The sequence below is a fragment of the Chrysemys picta genome, chromosome 17, assembly GCF_011386835.1.
Source record: "Chrysemys picta bellii isolate R12L10 chromosome 17, ASM1138683v2, whole genome shotgun sequence".
NCBI lineage: Eukaryota > Metazoa > Chordata > Testudines > Emydidae > Chrysemys > Chrysemys picta.
Window position 1 is genome coordinate 22,369,496 of NC_088807.1, and position 20,154 is coordinate 22,389,649.

The 20,154-nt window shown below is 55.7% G+C and overlaps 1 protein-coding gene across 1 annotated transcript; it reads right to left on the bottom strand.

Annotated features, from left to right (window-relative positions):
* Positions 1-2,976: 2,976 nt before the first annotated feature.
* Positions 2,977-17,969, bottom strand: LOC101943474 (immunoglobulin superfamily member 1-like). Its single transcript, XM_065571730.1, has 8 exons — positions 14,173-17,969; positions 12,781-13,921; positions 10,869-11,153; positions 9,500-9,790; positions 7,956-8,246; positions 6,592-6,864; positions 5,239-5,529; positions 2,977-4,529 (listed from the first exon to the last, which is right to left on the bottom strand). Exons 2-8 carry the CDS (start codon positions 13,151-13,153, stop codon positions 4,525-4,527), a joined length of 1,809 nt encoding a protein of 602 aa, XP_065427802.1. The 5' UTR covers positions 13,154-13,921; positions 14,173-17,969; the 3' UTR covers positions 2,977-4,524.
* Between the last annotated feature and the right edge of the window lie 2,185 nt (positions 17,970-20,154).

The following is a 20,154-nucleotide window of genomic DNA, read 5'->3' on the forward strand; positions in this document are numbered from 1 at the left end:
CCTTACCACCTTCCAAGTGTTTGCAGATGATTTCCTTAATTACTTGCTCCATTATCTTCCCTGGCACAGAAGTTAAACTAACTGGTCTGTAGTTACCTGGGTTGTTTTTATTTCCCTTTTTATAGATGGGCACTATATTTGCCCTTTTCCAGTCTTCTGGAATCTCTCCCGTCTCCCATGACTTTCCAAAGATAATAGCTAGAGGCTCAGATACCTCCTCTATTAGCTCCTTGAGTATTCTAGGATGCATTTCATCAGGCCCGGGTGACTTGCAGGCATCTAACTTTTCTAAGTGATTTTTAACTTGTTCTTTTTTTATTTTATCCGCTAAACCTACCCCCTTCCCATTAGCATTCACTATGTTAGGCATTGCTTCAGACTTCTCGGTGAAGACCGAAACAAAGAAGTCATTAAGCATCTCTGCCATTTCCAAGTTTCCTGTTACTGTTTCTCCCTCTTCACTAAGCAGTGGGCCTACCCTGTCTTTGGTCTTCCTCTTGCTTCTAATGTATTGATAAAAAGTCTTCTTGTTTCCTTTTATTCCCGTAGCTAGTTTGAGCTCATTTTGGGCCTTTGCCTTTCTAATCTTGCCCCTGCATTCCTGTGTTGTTTGCCTATATTCCTCCTTTGTAATCTGTCCTAGTTTCCATTTTTTATATGACTCCTTTTTATTTTTTAGATCGTGCAAGATCTCATGGTTAAGCCAAGGTGGTCTTTTGCCACATTTTCTATCTTTCCTAACCAGCGGAATAGCTTGCTTTTGGGCCCTTAATAGTGTCCCTTTGAAAAACTGCCAACTCTCCTCAGTTGTTTTTCCCCTCAGTCTTGATTCCCATGGGACCTTACCTATCAGCTCTCTGAGCTTCCCAAAATCTGCCTTCCTGAAATCCATTGTCTCTATTTTGCTGTTCTCCCTTCTACCCTTCGTTAGAATTGCAAACTCTATGATTTCATGATCACTTTCACCCAGGCTGCCTTCTACTTTCACATTCTCAACGAGTTCCTCCCTATTTGTTAAAATCAAGTCTAGAACAGCTTCCCCCCTAGTAGCTTTTTCAACCTTCTGAAATAAAAAGTTGTCTCCAATGCAGTCCAAGAATTTGTTGGATAGTCTGTGCCCCGCTGTGTTATTTTCCCAACATATATCCGGATAGTTGAAGTCCCCCATCACCACCAATTCTTGGGCTTTGGATGATTTTGTTAGTTGCTTGAAAAAAGCCTCATCCACCTCTTCCCCCTGGTTAGGTGGCCTGTAGTAGACTCCTAGCATGACATCTCCCTTGTTTTTTGCCCCTTTAAGCCTAACCCAGAGACTCTCAACACTTCCGTCTCCTATGTCCATCTCTACCTCAGTCCAAGTGTGTACATTTTTAATATATAAGGCAACACCTCCTCCCTTTTTCCCCTGTCTATCCTTCCTGAGCAAGCTGTACCCATCCACACCAACATTCCAATCATGTGTATTATCCCACCAAGTTTCAGTGATGCCAACAATGTCATAGTTGTATTTATTTATTAGCACTTCCAGTTCTTCCTGCTTATTCCCCATACTTCTCGCATTTGTATATAGGCATCTAAGATACTTGTTTGATCTTTCCTCCCAGTTTTGTCCTGACTCTCCTTTCTCACTGCCAATATAGCTCACACTCCCTCTTGTTTCCGACCCATCTCCCCGGTCTCCATATTCCCCACTTACCTGTGGGCTTTGCTCACCTTTCCCCATCAAACCTAGTTTAAAGCCCTCCTCACTAGGTTAGCCAGTCTGTGGCCGAATAGGGTCTTTCCTCTCCTCGAAAGGTGAACGCCATCTCTGCCTAGCAGTCCTTCCTCAAATAGCATCCCGTGGTCTAGGAAGCCAAAGCCCTCCTGGCGACACCATCTTCGCAGCCAGGCATTCACCTCCATGATGCATCTGTCTCTGCCCGGGCCCCTACCTTTGACAGGAAGAATTGAAGAGAATACCACCTGCGCTCCAAACTCCTTCACCCGTACTCCCAGAGCCCTGTAGTCACTCTTGATCCGCTCAGTGTCACACCGCGCAGTATCATTTGTGCCCACATGGATGAGTAGCATGGGGTAGTAGTCAGAGGGCTGGATAATCCTCGACAATGCCTCCGTAACGTCTCTGATACGGGCCCCCGGCAGGCAGCATACCTCCAGAGATGAAATGTCAGGGCGACAGAGGGGCGCCTCCGTCCCCCTCAGCAGAGAGTCTCCGTCCACCACTACCCTACGTTTCCTATTCGCAGTGGTGGCAGCAGACTCTCCAGCCTTAGGGGTACGAGGCTTCTCCTCCTTTACTGTAGGTCCTCCCCACCACAGCTGTTTTGTGACTGTTTTTGAGGAATCCCCCCCTCCCTCAGCCCCAATTCTCCAGCAGCTGCTCCATATCCCAGCTGGGAACCCCCCAATAACTCCATCCCCACTCCTCAGCAAGGTGTCACCTCTGCTGGGACCAGGGCTCAGGGCAGAGCCTGGCTCTGAGCGTCGAAATCCCCTGAGTGTCCGGCTGGGAGCAGGGATACTGAGCTGCGCCCTCACCTGCTACCACCAGCTCCATGGGGTCTCTGGGCTCTGACCAGACGGGCAAGTCTAATTTGGTGCTCTATCGGCAGCTGTAGCTCCCTGCGTCAGTTCAATGGCATTTCTTTGTCTGTCTGTAACACAATAATTTTTGAACAACATTAAATTGATTCCAAAATTTCTCGGCATCCGTGGGAAGAACCTTGATGGTCTTGGTGACAAGTGGAAAACTGCAGCACCAGAAAAGCCTGATTTTCTGCACCACGCTCATTAAATTGGTGCTGTAGGCGGAGGCGCTTTGTGACATCAGAGTTAACTCAGCCAGTCAGTGCTAACTCTCTCCAGGAGATTTGCATAATTCAACCCCATTGGTTAAAATGAGCTAACCTGCCGGTTTCAAAGGGAGAGATGACCCAGACAGGTGGCAGGGTGAGGATTTAAGATCAGGGTTAGTGGAGGGAGTGAGTGATGGGCGGGTTGCTGAGTTGTGGTCGATGTCATAATGGTACTTCTCAGGCTCCTCTGTCTGCAGCGCCACATGGGCACCGACTGCCGAGGGGAAGTTTTTGTTGGTCTCAAACTTCTGAAACCAGAAGCACAGACGAGGAATGGCTCAGACGATTTGACAATCAACTGTAGGGTTTGGGGCATTATCCCGTGCAATTGTTACTGGTTCAGGGATGGAAACTGGGCCTATATAAACAATCAAGTGTCCAACCCTCTACTTAGTCTCTTTTAAGATCGAGTAAATAATTTTCAATGAATTAGTGATATGATGAATTTTGCTGCTTTCTCTCCTATAACGAAATAGAGAGAGTTTGATTAACTTGAATGTGGAAGTTCTTCTAAAATCAGGGTGAATCAAAAGGATTTTTTCAAAAAAAAAAAAAAAAAAAACACAAAAGGGATTTAAGAAAAATGTCAATTGGATTATTTTCATTTAAATAAAAAACATGTTAGTTTGTTTGTTTAAAAACAAGACTATTGGGGATTAAATTTGAAATTGTAACAATCCATGTTAATGCCTAGACTTGCTGTAGTTTAGACCGTGTTTGCTGCCCAGTTTCAATGGACGTCAATCCACTGAATTCGTGGAAGTCGTTGGCTGAGCACCTGGAACCAGAGTTTGCTGCAAGGGTAAAACCAGCTTTTGACAGCAGTCGCCTCTTCTGCAGGCACAGAAAGAATCTTTTCTTCAGTTCAGTGTATTCAGCTCGTTCAGTTCAATGACACGTTCATTCAAATTTCCGATACTGACGGGGAGTTGAGAAAGCAGGAAAGCTTCTTTTCCTCTTCCAATCTATGAATAAATACTACACGTGGGGGGATCAGATCTACTAGTTCTAATATCTGAGAGATACGATGACTAGAAACAATCAGTTCATGTCACTAACTGCAGATACCTCCTTACATCAGTTAGGTTCAAATGAAAAATACGTTTCGATCCACTTTTTTTTTATTATGTATTCAGCACATTTAAGGTAGTTTTATTTAATTAATAAACATATTGAAAATGCTGTTTCTGTGCATTTTTGAGTGCATTTGAATTTCCATCCAAACAGAGATTGTACAAATCAGAAGTAAAAAAATCAGCATAATCTAGGAAATAAATGTATCATTTGCCATTTTCCAACATAATCAAAATGTAAAAATTAGACTGAAGAAATGTAAATGACTCCATATAACTGCTTCAATCAACGTGGATAGATATAGTTTACCATCATGGTTAGCAAAAGAAAAAGCACCAGATTTAGTGTAAAGACTATATTTAGTTGCAAATCAACATTTTTAATGGTTATCAACTAATGAGAATCAACCTATCACTAGGAAAATAACTAAAAAATACAACATTAAAACCTCCTCGCCCCCCTGGTGTAACCACTGGACAACACTTCCCATCCCGAGCCGGGGAGAGAACCCAGGAGTCCTGAATCCTAGGGCAGGTAGATTGGGATGGGAAGCAGAGCTGGGGTCTCATCTGCTCTGTCTCGGGGCTGGTCCTTACCCTGCAAAGACATGAAGCAGATTTGTCCATGAGTCGACCCTGATCCCCATGTATCAGCCCTGCCCCTCTGCCCTACAGGGCAGCTGGGACAGGGGAAGGCCCAGGACAGAATCCCTGCCCCCCACGCTCTGCCAGGGGGAGCCCCGACCCCTCCAGCTGCTGAGCCTGGATACCCTAGAGACAGGTTCCCGCCCCCGGCAGCACAGTGCCCCCTACCGAGCCCCCTTCCCCACCCCCTGCAGCCCAGCGCCCCCTAGTGCTGCCCAGGGGCTTTGGGGCCAGCTCTCACTGCCAGGGGAGAGCGCCCCCTGCTGGGCCCCTGCCCCACCCCATGGGTTTCCTTCCCTGTCTACCATCCAAGCCATGACCCCTTCCCAGCCCGGCTTAGCAGCGTCTTTAACCCTTCCCTTCCTGGGCAGGGCACTCACTTCCTCGGGTTTTCCTGTAACAGAGGAAGGCCAGGAGACGGTCCCTGCCCCAGCCAGGTGCCATTCATACCTGGAGTCACTGCGGAGCAGGTCTGGGTGTGGCGGTCCCTATTTGGGAGTAGGAATGTCCCTGTGTCTACAGAGTTACGGGGGAGCTTGTCTGCTAAACGGGGCTATATCAAACCTGGGGGCGCTAATTGCGACAGCCCAGACTCGCTCTACGACCCCCCCATGAGGGTGGATGTGGGGCTCGGAGCGGAGACGTAGAGCCTGGCCCCTCACCTGCTACCACCAGCTGCACGGGGTCGCTGGGCTCTGAGGAGATGAAGGACTCTGATCGGTTCCGGTAGCTGCAGCTGTAGTTCCCTCCGTGCTGCCGTCCCACGGTGGGGATGTGGAACTCGGCCCCGTCCCCAGCAGGGTCCATGTGTTGCTGCAGGTTCGGGTCTTCAGCCTTGTGCAGGAAGAACGTCACATTCTGGCGCTGCCCCTGACACCGGATGGTGACGTTTGCCCCTGGGGCGGTGACCCCAGTGGGGCTCAGAGAGATGGAGGGTCTGGGTAAGTTGGGATCTGCGGAGAGGAGACAGGCTGTGAGAGCCAGACCCAGACACCCACCCAGCCCCGGCCTCCCCGGCCGGCCGCAGCCACGGGCAGATCCTGGAGCCCCCAGGCAGAGATTCTCTCCCAGATTCCAGAGTTCCCCCCACCCACAATCCCGGACCTACGAGCTGGGCTCCCAACCCCACAGACGTGGAGCCTCGGCTCCCTAGTTCTTGGGATCCTCATATGCCCATGTGTGGCCCCTGCCTCATTCACTGCATCCAGCCTCCCGAGCACAGAGCAACTCACGGGCTGGTCTCTGGTGCCCGGCACCACCCAGCACCACAGGCCCCGAGCCGCACACAAAAAGGGAGTCAGCCTCCCATCTACATAGCAGGTAACTGAGGCACAGACATCCTCACTGTCCTCAGTGAGATCCCAGGGGCCGGGACTGTCTCTTCACTCTGTCTTTATGCAGCGCCTGGCACAAAAGGGCCCTGATTATGGCAGGGGCCCTACATGCACCCGCAATACAAGGGATCCAGCGCTATTGAGGCCAGCGTTTGCAGAAGTCTCCGCTAACTGTGGGCATCTCTGTTTCTGGGCGCTCGGCCTGAAAACCCTGAAGATTGAGGCCCCCCCACAATGAAGGACACTTTTGAAAACCGCGGTGTGCTCCCATCACAGTGTCTATGGCCGCAGCAGGAGCTGTGCCAGATCTCCTGGGTCCCAGCCCAGCGCTGTGTCCAACAAGCCACTGCTTCTCCTGCAGCCCCTGCCTCATTCAGCCCGGGCCGAGGCACTGCCTGGGCCGGGCGCTGGAGAACAGAGGGGAGGAGCTCATGGGATTAAATAGCGACTCACGGTTCATACAAACTGGGGACAATGTTAAAGTAGCCTCCAGGAGCTGCTGCTCCCCCCTGGCTGGGGAAGCCCCCAGTGACTCTGTCCCCACTTCCCAGCCGGGCGTCCTCTCTTTGGGGTCAGGGATCAGGATAGAGCCTGGCTCTGAGTGTCCCATTGGCACCGATCCCCCGTGAGGGTCTGGCTGGGGGTGGAGCTAGGAACAGGGACGCGAGCCGGGCCCCTCACCTCTCACCACCAGCTCCACGGGGTCGCTCCACCTGACGAACGGCTCCGACCTGCTGTGATGGGAGCAGCTATAGTTCCCGCCCTGCTCCCGGCGCACGTTGTTGATGGGAAACTCAAACTCTGACTTCTCCGTATCCACGTGTGCAACATGGCGTCCCCCTTTATTCAGCACGATCCGCACGCCCTGGCCCTGCCCCCGACACTGGACGGACACAACTCCCCCCAGGGAGACCTCCCCGCTGGGCCTGATGATGGGCTTGGGCAGAGAGGGCTCTGGGAGCAGAAGGAGACAAGCCGTGAGACGCAGACCCCGGGCGGGGAGGGGCCGACACGGCGACCCAGCCACCGGCCCCTCCCCTGCACAGCTCTCCATTGAGTGCTGGGCATCCAGGGGAGTGGGGAGGGGCCGGCTGAGCAGCCTCTAGGCCCCAAAAGCTCTGTGTGTCCCCGGAGATGGGGAGTATCCCCCTGGGAAAGGCCCCCTGCTCCGCAGCTTCCCCTGGAGCCAGGGATCCCCCCTCCCTCAGACTGAAATCTCCAGCGGCTGCGGCTCCCCCCAGTGACTCCATCCCCCATTGGGCAGTGCGTGGACCCCCATTTCCGGGAGGCTAGCCCTGCAACCTCAGCCCCCCACTGCACAAAGCCCCACTTCTAGTGGCAGGAGCCCTGAGTGCCCCTCGCCACCCCCCTCCCCCAGCCAGAGAACCCCTGGCTCGGACGGAACTCCAAGACTGCCCCCCCACCCCCGCCACCAGAGGACCCCTGGCACAGCCCCAGTCCCGGGTCAGCCGCAGCCAGCCAACGGACCGGAGCCCCAGCCATGCCGGCCGACTGACCCCAGCCCCAGCCTGGCCAGCCCGAGCAGCCCCAGTCACGCCCGCTGGCCCGAGCGACCACATCCCTGCGCCGGCCAGAGCAGCCCCAGACCCCAGCTGACAAATCCCAGCCTCCGGCTGGCTGGCTAGCCCGGCTGAGTCCTGGGTCAGCCACAGCCACCCAACCAACCTAAGCCCCAGTCATGTGATGCCAAGAACCCCACCAGCGCCAGCCAGCCCGGGTGACCCCAGGCCTGTGCTAGGCCAGAGCAGCCCCTAGCACCTAGCCAGCCAGCCCCAGGCCCCGACCAGCTGGCCAACCACAGCCCAGCATCCCTCAGCAGCGGCTCCAGCCAGGGAAGGCAGAGCTTTCTCTGGCCTATTATACCTGCCACCCACGTCATCCCCGCTCCCCGGACGGGCATCCCCTCTGCTGGGCCCAGGGCTTAGGGCAGAGCCTGGCTCTGAGCATCCAGCAGCATGGAGCCCCCCGTGAGGGACCGCCTGGGTGTGGGGCTGGGAGCGGGGATGCTGAGCCGGGCCCTTCACCTGCTACCACCAGCTGCACGGGGTCGCTGGGCTCTGAGGAGATGAAGGGCTCTGATCGGTTCTGGTAGCTGCAGCTGTAGTTCCCTCCATGCTGCCGTCCCACGGTGGGGATGCGGAACTCGGCCCCGTCCCCAGCAGGGTCCATGTGTCGCTGCGGGTTCAGGTCTCCAGCCTTGTGCAGGAAGAACCTCACGTCCCGGTGCTGCCCCTGACAGCGGATGGTGACGTCTGCCCCTGGGGCGGTGACCCCAGTGGGGCTCAGAGAGATGGAGGGTCTGGGTAAGCTGGGATCTGCGGAGAGGAGACAGGCTGTGAGAGCCAGACCCGGGCACCCACCCAGCCCCGGCCTCCCCGGCTGGCCGCAGTCATGGGCAGATCCTGGGGCCCCAGGGCAGAGATTCTCTCCCAGATCCCAGAGTTTCGCCGACCCAGAAACCCAGCCCTGCGAGCTGGGCTTCCAGCCCCACAGACACCGAGCCCCAGCTCCCTAGTTCTTGGGATCCTCATATGCCCATGTGTGGCCTCTGCCTCATTCACTGCATCCAGCCCCCCGAGCAGAGAGCGACTCACAGGCTGGTCTCTGGTGCCCGGCACTGCCCAGCACCAGGCCCCGAGCCACACACAAGAAGGGAGTCAGCCTATCATTCTACATAGCGGGAAACTGAGGCACAGACATATTCAATTTCCTCAGTGAGCTCCCAGGGGAAGGGACTGTCTCTTCACTCTGTCTTTATGCAGCGCCTGGTACAACAGGGCCCTGATCATGGCGAGGGCCCTACATGCACCCGCAACACAAGGGATCCAGCGCTATTGAGGCCAGCATTTGCAGAGATCTCCGCTAACTGTGGGCGTCTCGGTTTGTGGGTGCTCAGCCTGAGAACCCTGAAGATTGAGGCCCCCCCACAATGTAGGACACTTTTGAAAACCGCGACGTGCTCCCATCACACAGAGTCTGTGGCTGCACCAGGAGCTGGCCCAGATCTCCTGGGTCCCAGCCCAGCGCCGTGTTCACCAAGGCACCTCTTCTCCTGCAGCCCCTGCCTCATTCAGCCCGGGCCGGGGCACTGCCTGGGGCGGGTGCTGGAGAACAGAGGGGATGGGATCACAAAATTTAATAGAGATTCACGGTTCATACAAACTGGGGACAGCATTAAAGTCGCATCCAGGGGCTGCTGCTCCCCCCTGGCTGGGGAACCCCCCAGTGACTCCGTCCCCACTCCGGAGCGGGGCGTCCCCTCTGCGGGGTCAGGGCTCAGGACAGAGTCTGGCTCTGAGCGTCCCATTGGCACCGAGCCCCCGTGAGGGTCTTGCTGGGTGTGGGGCTGGGAACGGGGACGCCGAGCCGGTCCCCTTACCTCCCACCACCACCTCCATGGGGTCGTTGGGGTACGACACAGAGAATGGCTCCGATCTTCTGTGATAGGAGCAGCTGTATCTCCCGCCGGGCAGAGCCTGGCTCTGAGCATCCTAGCAGCATGGAGCCCCACGCGAGGGTCTGGCTGGATGTGGGGCTGGGAGCTGGGATTTCGAGATGGGCCCCTCACCTGCTACCACCAGCTCCACTGAGTCGCTGGGCTGCGAGGAGACGAAGGGCTCTGATTGAGGCCGGTAGCTGCAGTTGTATTTCCCTTTGTGCTGCAGACCCACGATGGGGATGAGGAACTCGGCCCAGTCCCCAGCAGGGTCCACAGGTCGCTGCGGTTTCGGGTCTCCAGGCTTGTGCAGGAAAAACGTCACATTCCGTCGCTGCCCCTGGCACCGGATGGTGACGTTTGCCCCTGGGGCGGTGACCCCAGTGGGGCTCAGAGAGATGGAGGGTCTGGGTAAGCTGGGATCTGGGCACAGGAGACAGGCTGTGAGAGCCAGACCCGGGCACCCACCCAGCCCCGGCCTCCCCGGCCGGCCGCAGCCCTGGGGAGATCCTGGGGCCCCCGGGCAGAGATTCTCTCTCAGATCCCAGAGTTCCCCCCACCCAGAATCCCGACCCTGCGAGCTGGGCTCCCAACCCCACAGACATGGAGCCACGGCTCCCTAGTTCTTGGGATCTTCATATGTCCATGTGTTGACCCTGCCCCATTCACTGCATCCAGCCCCCCGAGCACCAGAGCAACTCACGGGCTGGACTCTGGTGTCCGGCACCACCCAGCACCACAGGCCCCGAGCCGCACACAAGAAGGGAGTCAGCCTCCCATTCTACATAGCGGGAAACTGAGGCACAGACATCCTCACTGTCCTCAGTGAGCTCCCAGGGGTCGGAACTGTCTCTTCACTCTGTGTTTATGCTGCGCCTGGCACAACAGGGCCCTGATCATGGCGGGGGCTGTACATACTCCCACAACACAAGGGATCCAGCGCTATTGAGGCCAGCGTTTGCAGAGGTCTCCGCTAACTGTGGGCATTTCGGCTTGTGGGCGCTCGGTCTGAGAACCCTGAAGATTGAGCCCCGCACAATGAAGGACAGTTTTGAAAACCGCTACATCCTCCCATCACACAGAGTGTGTGCCCGCGCCAGTTGCTGGACCAGATCTCCTGGGTCCCAGCCCAGCGCTGTTTCCACCGAGCCACCGCTTCTCCTGCAGCCCCTGCCTCATTCAGCCCGGGCCGGGGCATTGCCTGGGGCAGGCGCTGGAGAATAGAGGGAATGGGATCACGGGTTTAAATAGCGACTCGTGGTTCCTACGCACAAGGGGCAACTTTAAAGTAGCCTCCCTGCCCCGAGTCTCCAGGGGCTGCTGCTCCTGGCTGGGGAACCCCCCCCAGTGACTCCGTCCCCACTCCCTGGCCGGACGTCCCCTTTGCGGGGTCAGGGCTCAGGGCAGAGCCTGGCTCTGAGTGTCCCATTGGCACCGAGCCCCCATGAGGGTCTGGCTGGGGGTGGGGCTGGGAACGGGGACACGGAGCCGGACCCCTCACCTCTCACCACCAGCTCCACGGGGTCGCTGGGGTACGACACGGCGAATGGCTCCAATCTGCTGTGAGAGGAGCAGCTGTAGTTCCCCCCATCCTCCCGGCGCACGTTGCTGATGGGAAACACAGCCTCAAAGTCGTCCGAATCCGCAGGTGGGAAATGGCGTCCCTCTTTATTCAGGACGAACCGCATGCCCTTGCGCTGCCCCCGACACCAGACGCTCCCGGCTCCCCCCAGGGAGACCCCCCCGCTGGGTTTGATGGACATGGAGGGCTTGGGCAGAGTGGGCTCTGGGAGCAGAAGGAGACAGGCCGTGAGACGCAGACCCTGGGCTGGGAGGGGCTGACACAACGACCCAGCCACCAGCCCCTCCCCAGCACAGCTCCCGACTGAGTACTGGGTTTCCAAGGGAGTGGGGAGGGGCCGGCTGAGCAGCCCCTGGGCCCCGAGCCCTCTGTGCATTACCCAAGATGGGGAGTATCCCCCTGGGAAAGGTCCTCTGCTCCGCAGCTCCCCCAGGGACAGGGATCCCCCCTCCCTCAATCTCCAGTGGCTGCTGCTTAGGGTTACCATACGTCCGGTTTTTCCCGGACATGTCCGGCTTTTTGGTAAACAAACCCCCATCCGGGGGGAATTTCCAAAAAGCCGAACATGTCCGGGAAAAATACTCCCTGGCTTACCTTAGAGCGGGCGCCGGGGGCTGCTGTGCTCCCTGACTCCTGGGCTCTGTAAGAGCCGAGCTGCCCGAGCGCTATGGGCTTCGGGCAGCCCCCATGCCTCTGGACCCTGCGCCCCCGGCCAGGCACTTCCCCTCCCGGGCTCCGGCGGCGCAGGGTCCAGAGGCGTGGGGGCTGCCCGAAGCCGGTAGCGCTCGGGCAGCTAGGCGCTTACAGAACCCAGGAGTTCAGGGAGCACAGCAGCCGCCGGAGCCCGGGAGCGGAAGTGCCCGGCCGGGGGCGCAGGGTCCGGAGGCAAGGGGGCTGCCCGAAGCCCAAGCACTATCGGCTTCACAGTATGCCGGGCAGCCTCCACACCCTGCGCCCCCGGCTGGGTGCTTCCCATCCCGGGCTCCAGCTGCACTGGGGAAGCGGCGGCCGAGGGCGCAGGGTCTGGGGGCTGCAAAGCAAACCGTGAAGCTGGTAGCGCTCGGGCAACCCTTTTCGTGTGGCTGGGAGGGAAGAGGGGGAATGCGGGCGCTCAGGGGAGGGGGTGGGGTTAGGGTGGGGACTTTGGGGAAGGGGAGGGAAGGGGCAGAGTTGGGGGGGCTGGGGTGGGAAAGGGGCGGGGCCAGGGCCCCGTGGAGTGTCCTATTTTTTTATTTTTTAAATATGGTAACGCTACTGCTGCTCCCTCCAGTGATTCCATCCCCCATGTGCGATGCGTGGACCTCCCTTTCCGGGAGACTATCCCTGCAGCCCCCCCCACCACCACTACACAAGGCCCCGCTTCTAGTGGCAGAAGCCCTGAGTACCCCTCGCCACCCCCTTCCCTGGCCGGAGAAACCCCGGCTGGCGAGAACCCCGAGCCCCCCATCCCCACCTCCAGAGACCCCCGGCACAGCCCCAGGCCCAGGTCAGCCCCAGCCAGCCAACTGACTCCAGTTCCAGCCGTGCGAGGCTGAGCAGCTCCAGCTGCGCTGGCCAGCCCGGGTGACCCCAGCCCTGTGCTAGGCCAGGGCAGCCCCATCCCCCAGTCCCAGCCCCTGGCCTTCCTCTGCCCCAAATCTCCAGTGGCTGCTTCTCCCCCATGGCTGGGGAACCCCCAGTGACTCTGTCCCTGCTCCCTGGCCAGGCGTCCCCTCTGCTGGGCCCAGGGATCAGGGCAGAGCCTGGCTGTGAGCGTCCCATCATGCAGAGACCCCCTGTGGGTCTGGCTGGGTGTGGGGCTGGGAGCCGGGCACTGAGCCGGGCCCCTCACCTCCTACAATGATCTCGACGGGGTCGCTGAGATTCGACCAGCGACTCTGATCCGTTATGGGGCGATAGTCGCAGGCGTAGCTCCCTCCATCTTCCCGGCTGACATTGGCGATGGGAAATTCAGCCACGGTCCCATCAGGCACCATCTGCCTCTGCGAGTTCCGTTGTCCAGCTTTACGCAGAAAGAACTCCATGTCCCGGTACAAACCCGCACAGCGGATGGTGACGTTTCCCCTGATTGCCACCACCCTGCTGGGGCTCACCGAGATGGTGGGTTTTAGAAATTCACGCCCTGCTTTCAACAAGAGACAGGAGTTAAACAGGGAAGACACAGCCCCCACCTCCCCTCCGCCCCAATTCAGTCCATCCGTCATTCGGCCTCTCTAGGAGTCTGTCCCCTACCAGGGTTAGCACTGCCTGCCCATGAGGCTACGGGGCAGGGGGTTCACCCAGACGTAGCTCAGGACCGGGCTCCATGAGAGATCCCCTGCCTTCTCCCCCCTCCTCCTGAGGCCAGCCAGGGAGCCTGAGCAGTGGGCCCCTGCAGCTCTGCCCCCCATCCCAGGGTTGGAAATAGAGTCTGTGACTGGCAGGAATCTCACAAGACCCACCTTTCCCCAGGCCTTGGGATCGGGGTGTGGGGCTGTGAGTGCAGGGGAGGGAGGTGTTGGGGTGGATCTCGGAGCAGGGGAGGTTCTGGGGGTTCTGCCTGCGGCTGCACTGACCATAAACGTTTCGGTTCCCCGAGGGGATCTAGAGCCCATGGATGGGCCCTGTTAGCATCTGTATGAGCTGAAATAAATCCACATGCTGCCCCCGCTCATTCCTCACAGCCTGGGGGCGGGGGGGTGGGGGCAGGACATTAAACTAGAGGATGGTTTCCATCTGCTTCGTCAGACCCCTCGAGCCAGATTCAGCTCCTAATTATTCCCTAGCGGGGCTGGGACTGGGGAGGTTCACAGAAGAATGGGGATGGGTCTGAGCTCACGGGGGGAGTTTGGGTTGAGTTTTGAGGAAGGTTCAGGGCTCAGTTCCTCTTTTCTCCACCCCACGTATCCCCTCCCCTCTCCTTGATGTTATCGTCCTCCCCACAAACTGATACTCACCTCCCCACACCCCGCTGTGCCCGGCCAGCCAGCAGCCTGGAGGGGAGACGGCTTGTTAATAACCAGATACCAGAGCAACTGGATCCTACACCCTGGTTTCAACCCCCCCACCGCCCCCATGGGCACACACCCTGGTCTCAGATCCCCCAATGGCCACACGCCCTGGTCTCAGGTCCCACCCCCCATGGGCATATGCCCTGGTCTCAGATTGCACCCCCCATGGGCACACGCCCTGGTCTCAGATGCACCCCCCATGGGCACACACCCTGGCTTTATTCGATACTCACTGAGGAAGAGGACAGTGAGAGCAGATGCCATGATGGGGGCAGCCAGGGGTCCCTCAGCGCTGCCACCAACACCCCGAAGCCCAACTCAACCAAGCCCCAAATGAGGAACTAAGCTGGTGGCTCCAGCTACAGGAAGTGGACAATGTGTCATCTCTTCCTGCGTCCATCATATGTTGGCTCTAATCTGCAGGCCAAATCTAGGGGAGCCAAAGCAAGCAGAAGTCCCTCCAAAACCCAGGAAACCCTGGGCCCCTCAGCCTGGCCAAGCATCCTGCAGCTCCCAGCTTCTCTATGTCTCTGTGGGGACTCGGGAGAGGTCGCTGTGATGCAGCAGGCAGTGGGGAGTATTGACCTGGGAAGGTTGCAGGGGAGTTTTACTGGGACTGTGTGGGGGATGGGAGACTTTCCTTGAGGGAAGATACCTGAGCATGTAACATGAGAACCCAAGATGGGGGGTTGGGGCCAGGTGACACCCTCTGCCTGGGAAACTGGACAAAGGCTGGAGGAGGAACCAGGGGGAGGGAGCAGGGCTGATGCTTCCATTTAGGCAACCTAGGCGGTCGCCTAGTGCACCAGGATTTGGGGGGGGCGGCAATTCAGCAATGGGGGGGCCTTCCGCTCTCCGGGTCTTCAGCGGCAATTCTGCAGTGGCTCCTTCACTCGCTCTGGGACCCGCTGCCGAAGTGCCCCGAAGACCGGGAGCGCGGAAAGACCCCCCCACCACAGAATTGCCGATGACGACCGGGAGCGCAGAAGGACCCCTGCCTAGTGCGCCAAAAACCCTGGCGCCGCTCCTGGGAGGAGGTGAGAGACAGCTAGAGGGGGCTTCAGTTTGGAGCTGGCTGAGGAAATGGAGGGAGCCCCATAATTGATCCCAGCAATTACAGACCGGTAAGTCTAACGTCAGTACCGGGCAAATTAGTTGAAACAATAGTAAAGAATAAAATTGTCAGACACTTAGAATAACATAAATTGTTGGGCAAAAGTCATCATGGTTTCTGTAAAGGGAAATCGTGTCTTACTAATCTATTAGAGTTCTTTGAAGGGGTCAACAAACACGTGGACAAGGGGGATCCAGTGGACATAGTGTACTTAGATTTCCAGAAAGCCTTTGACAAGGTCCCTCACCAAAGGCTCTTAGTTAATTTAAGCTGTCATGAGATAAAAGGGAAGGTCCTTTCATGGATTGAGAACTGGTTAAAAGACAGTGAACAAAGGACAGGAATAAATGGTAAATTCTCAGAATGGAGAGGGGTAACTAGTTGTGTTCCCCAAGGGTCAGTCCGAGGACCAATCCTATTCAACTTATTCATAAATGATCTGGAGAAAGGGGTAAACAGTGAGGGGGCAAAGTCTGCAGATGTTATTAAACTGTTCAAGATAGTTAAGACCAAAGCAGACTGTGAAGAACTTCAATAAGATCTCACAAAACTAAGTGATTGGGCAACAAAATGGCAAATGAAATTGAATGTGGATAAATATAAAGTAATGTACATTGGAAAAAATAACCCTATCTATACATACAATACGATGGGGGCTAATTTAGCTACAACGAATCAGGAAAAAGATCTCGGAGTCATCGTGGATAGTTCTCTGAAGACGTCAATGCAGTGTGCAGTGGCAATCAAAAAAGCAAACAGGATGTTAGGAATCATTAAAAAGGGATAGAGAATAAGACGAATTATATCTTATTGCCCTTAAATAAATCCATGGTACGCCCACATCTTGAATACTGCGTACAGATGTGGTCTCCTCATCTCAAAAAAATATACTGGCATTAGAAAAGATTCAGAGAAGGGCAACTAAAATGATTAGGGGTTTGGAAGGGGTCCCATATGAGGAGAGATTAAAGAAACTAGGACTTTTCAGCTTGGAAAAGAGGAGACTAAGGGGGGATATGATAGAGGTCTATAAAATCATGAGTGATGTGGAGAAAGTAAATAAGGAAAAGTTATTTAGTTGTTCACATAATACAAGAACTAGGGGCCACCAAATGAAATTAATGGTCAGCAGGTTGAAAACAAATAAAAGGAAGTTCTTCTTCACACAGCCCACAGTCAACTTGTGGAACTCCTTGCCTGAGGAGGTTGTGAAGGCTAGGACTATAACAGCTTTTAAAAGAGAACTGGATAAATTCATGGTGGTTTAGTCAGTTAATGGCTATTAGCCAGTATAGGTAAGGAATGGTGTCCCTAGCCTCTGTTTGTCAGAGGGTGGAGATGGATGGCAGGAGAGAGATCACTTGACCATTACCTGTTAGGTTCACTCCCTCTGGGGCACCCGGCATTGGCCACTGTCAGTAGACAGGACACTGGGCTGGATGGACCTTTGGTCTGACCCAGTACGGCCATTCTTATGTTCTTATGACTGGGGTCTAAGCTCCCGGCCCCCTGTCAGAAGGACTTGACTGAGGGGTCCTATTGTACCTACAAGCTCTGTTTGGGACTGTGTGCCTGTCGTCCAATAAACCTTCTGTTTTACTGGCTAGCTGAGAGTCCCAGTGAATCGCAGGAAGTGGGGGATGCAGGGCCCTGACTCCCCCACACTCCATGACAGTCACTCTCAGTGCACTCTGCAGCATTGGGGAAGGTGCATCGGGCTGGGAGCCAGGAGACCACAAGGTCTTGTCTTCAATTTTCCACTGACCATTACAGTAGAACCTCAGAGTTGACCAATCAACCACACCCCAGAACTGACCAATCAACCACACCCCTCATTTGGAACTGGAAGTGAGCAAACAGACAGCATCAGAGATAACTGAAAAAAATAAGTAAATACAGAGCAGCTCGGTGTTACACATAAACTACAAAAACAATAAAGGGGAAGTTTAAAAAGAAAGATTTGACAAGGGAAGGAAACTTTTTCTGTGATTGTAACTCTCAGGTTCTCCTGTATTTCCACACAGATTCACAACCCCCCCCCCCCACACACACACACACACACCCGCCTGCTTTGTTGCATTCTGATTTTAAAGCTGGCTGGTGACCCATGTAGGTAAAATTAATACGTGCTCATGCAATTAAAGGGGGCAGAGTTGAGGAAAACGTAACTGTGACACTTCCTGGTGCTGGAGGGTTTGACTCTGCAGCCTTCCTGCTCAGCCAGCCAAGCTACCCACCTGCGACACGAGCCGTGGCACTGTGTGTGTAGATCAATCTCTGATAATTTTCATATTGTTGTACTTAAAGTACTGCACAGGATCTTTTCAGGGGGAATAAGACAAAACGCCACATTTATTAGTAATACATGTATTCATTAACACTGTATTATATGCATATAATATATTACACTTACACTCACACACACACACAAACACACTCCGTCTTGTTGTTACCAATTAGTTGCTCCCCTTAACTTCACTGGCCAGGTGAGTTAGATGGGGGAGGGGGTGGAGCCGGGCTTCTGCCGATCCGGATCGATGCTCCCATGTTGACAAGACGAGACCCGGGGTCCTCTGCAAGACACCTCACTTTTATAGCAGCTTTTCTCTTATGCAAATCTAGACCAGATTCAAACTCTGTGTCTGTGTCCATTGGTCCTTTGTGCTGCTTTCTTTTGAGTGTTGTCCCAATGCTGCAAAGAGGGTGTTTCCAAAAGAAGGTGCTTGCTTCTAACCCCCGTTCAACAGGGCAATTGATTAAGAGTGGCGGGGGGAGAGCTCTTGTTCTACTGCTAGCAAAAAGAAACTGAGAAAAACATTAAGAACAGTCCCACTTCGTCACAGTCTCACAGGCCCAGAGGGCTCAGGGGGGTTACAAACTCTCTCCCTCACCAGTTTTACATGGGCCGGGGTCCGGGGCTCATTTCAAACTGAGCCCCTGGTTCTACTCAGCTCCTGGGCAAACCCCCAGCAGCAGCCGTTCAAAGGCAAAGCTTTTGGGTTAAACTAGGGTTACCATATTTCCACAATCAAAAAAGAGGACACTGGGAGGGGGAAGCCCTGCCCTAGCCCTGCCCCGCCCCCATCCACTCCCTCCCATTTCCCACCCCCTGAGTGCCCCCCTCAGAACCCAACCCCCCCTGCTTCTTGTCCCCTGACTGCCCCCTGCTGAGAACCCCCCACCCTAACTGCTCCCCCTAGGACCCTACCCTTCCCCTGACTGCCCCCAACCCTTATCCACTCACATGGGTGGCAGGGTTGTAGAAATTTTGGTGGTGCCCAGAACACCCCCCCCGACCGGCCTAAGGCTCGGGGAGGGGGGTTGGGTGGGGGGAGGAGGTCTGGGGTGCAGGTCCTGGGCTGGGGATTAAGGTGCAGGAGGGGTGCAGGGTGCAGGGTTCTGGGATAGAGTTTGGGTGCTGGGTGCAGGCTCCGGGCTGGGGCAGGGGGTGGGTGTGCAGGAGGGGGTGAGGGGTGCAGGCTCTGGGATGGAGTTTGGTGGTGAGAGGTGGTGCAGGCTTTGGGAGGGAGTTTGAGGGCAGAAGGGGGGGTGGGAAGGGGAGAGGGAGTTTAGGAGGGAGTTTGGGGATAGGAGGGGATGCAGGGGTGAGGGCTGTGGGTCTGAGGATGAGGGGTTCATGATGCAGGAGGGGGCTCAGGGCTGGGGCAGAGGATTAGGGTGCAGGGGGATGAGGGCTGGGGCTGGGGCTGAGGGGTTTGGGGCGTTGGAGAGGTTCGGGGCTAGGGTGGAAGGGCAGGGTAAGGGCAGCCTGTCTTCCCATTAGTGGATGGGGACGCTAGGACCCGGGGCCAGTGGACAGCAGTTGCCTCTGTCTCTGGTAGTACAAGCAGGCAAGGGAGAGGGGGGGTCAGGGCCAGCTCTAGGCTTTTTGCTGCCCCAAGCAAAAAATTTTGACTGCCCCCCCCCCCACACACACTGCACCCTCCTGCCGCCCCAGCCCTGGGTCACTGGTAACTCACTCCCAGGGCGGGTCATTCAGCAGGAATTTTGGATGTGCACAGAACACAGACAGGATTGGTTCCCATATGGTCACAGAACTGCAGTAAAGTGGAACAATTTTCAGCTTGTGTGATTGGAGGATATCTGGATGCATATTATAAGACTGTCCTACATAAATGAGGAAAAGTTGAGGTGCCTTTATTATTCTTTTGTTCCATTCTTTGTTTCTATGGGAAATGCACTATCACGGTCTTCCTTTTAAACAAATAAAACTAAAACTTAACAAAAAAAAAAAAACAAGCAATGGCTGTTGAAAATAGCAATTCCAGTCCTAATAACCACTGGGAAGCATTTCTTGCTCAATTTATTCTACTTTTTCTATAGCAAGTTACAGTGGATCAGTATATTTGATTTGGGAGAAATGAAGTAACAGCTGCCCAAATTGAGCTTGAGCACTCCTGAATTTTGAGGGTGTTCAAATCTGGAAGGCAGGTGCTAGATTCCCTTTCTGAATATTAGCTACATCTGGAAAAGAAAAGTCAATTTCTGCTTCCATGGCTCAGAAGTGTAAATCCTCCCACGTGCCTGGTACTGTATCTAAAGCTGCCCAGTCTAGTAGAGCCTCCCCTCCCTTACTTTTCATTTTAAATTCTAGTGGGATCCATGTACCTGCCTTGCTAGGCTTCAGATAGAGAGGTGCAATGTCCATTTAGTCCACCCAATCCCTTCTTTGGGGGAGAGCCCAGGGCTGGGGCGGCAGGAGGTGTGGGTGGGGGGAGAGCCCAGGGCTGGGGCGCCAGGGAGTGTGGGTGGGGGGAGAGCCCAGGGCTGGGGTGGCAGGAGGTGCGGGTGTGGGGAGAGCCCAGGGCTAGGGCGGCAGGGGGTGCGGGTGGGGGGAGAGCCCAGGGCTGGGGCGGCAGGGGGGTGCAGATGGGGGCAGAGCCCGGGACTGGGGTGGCAGGAGATGCGGATGCGTGGAGAGTCCAGGGCTGGGGCAACACAGGGGTGTGGGTGGAGCCCAGGGCTGGGGTGGGGGGTAGCAAAAAACCTAGAGCTGGCTCTGTCCTTACCATTCACAGCAAGCTGCAGCATGAGGTTTCAGTTCCACGCTCCTTCCCCCTCCCTTTCTTGTTAATTGAGG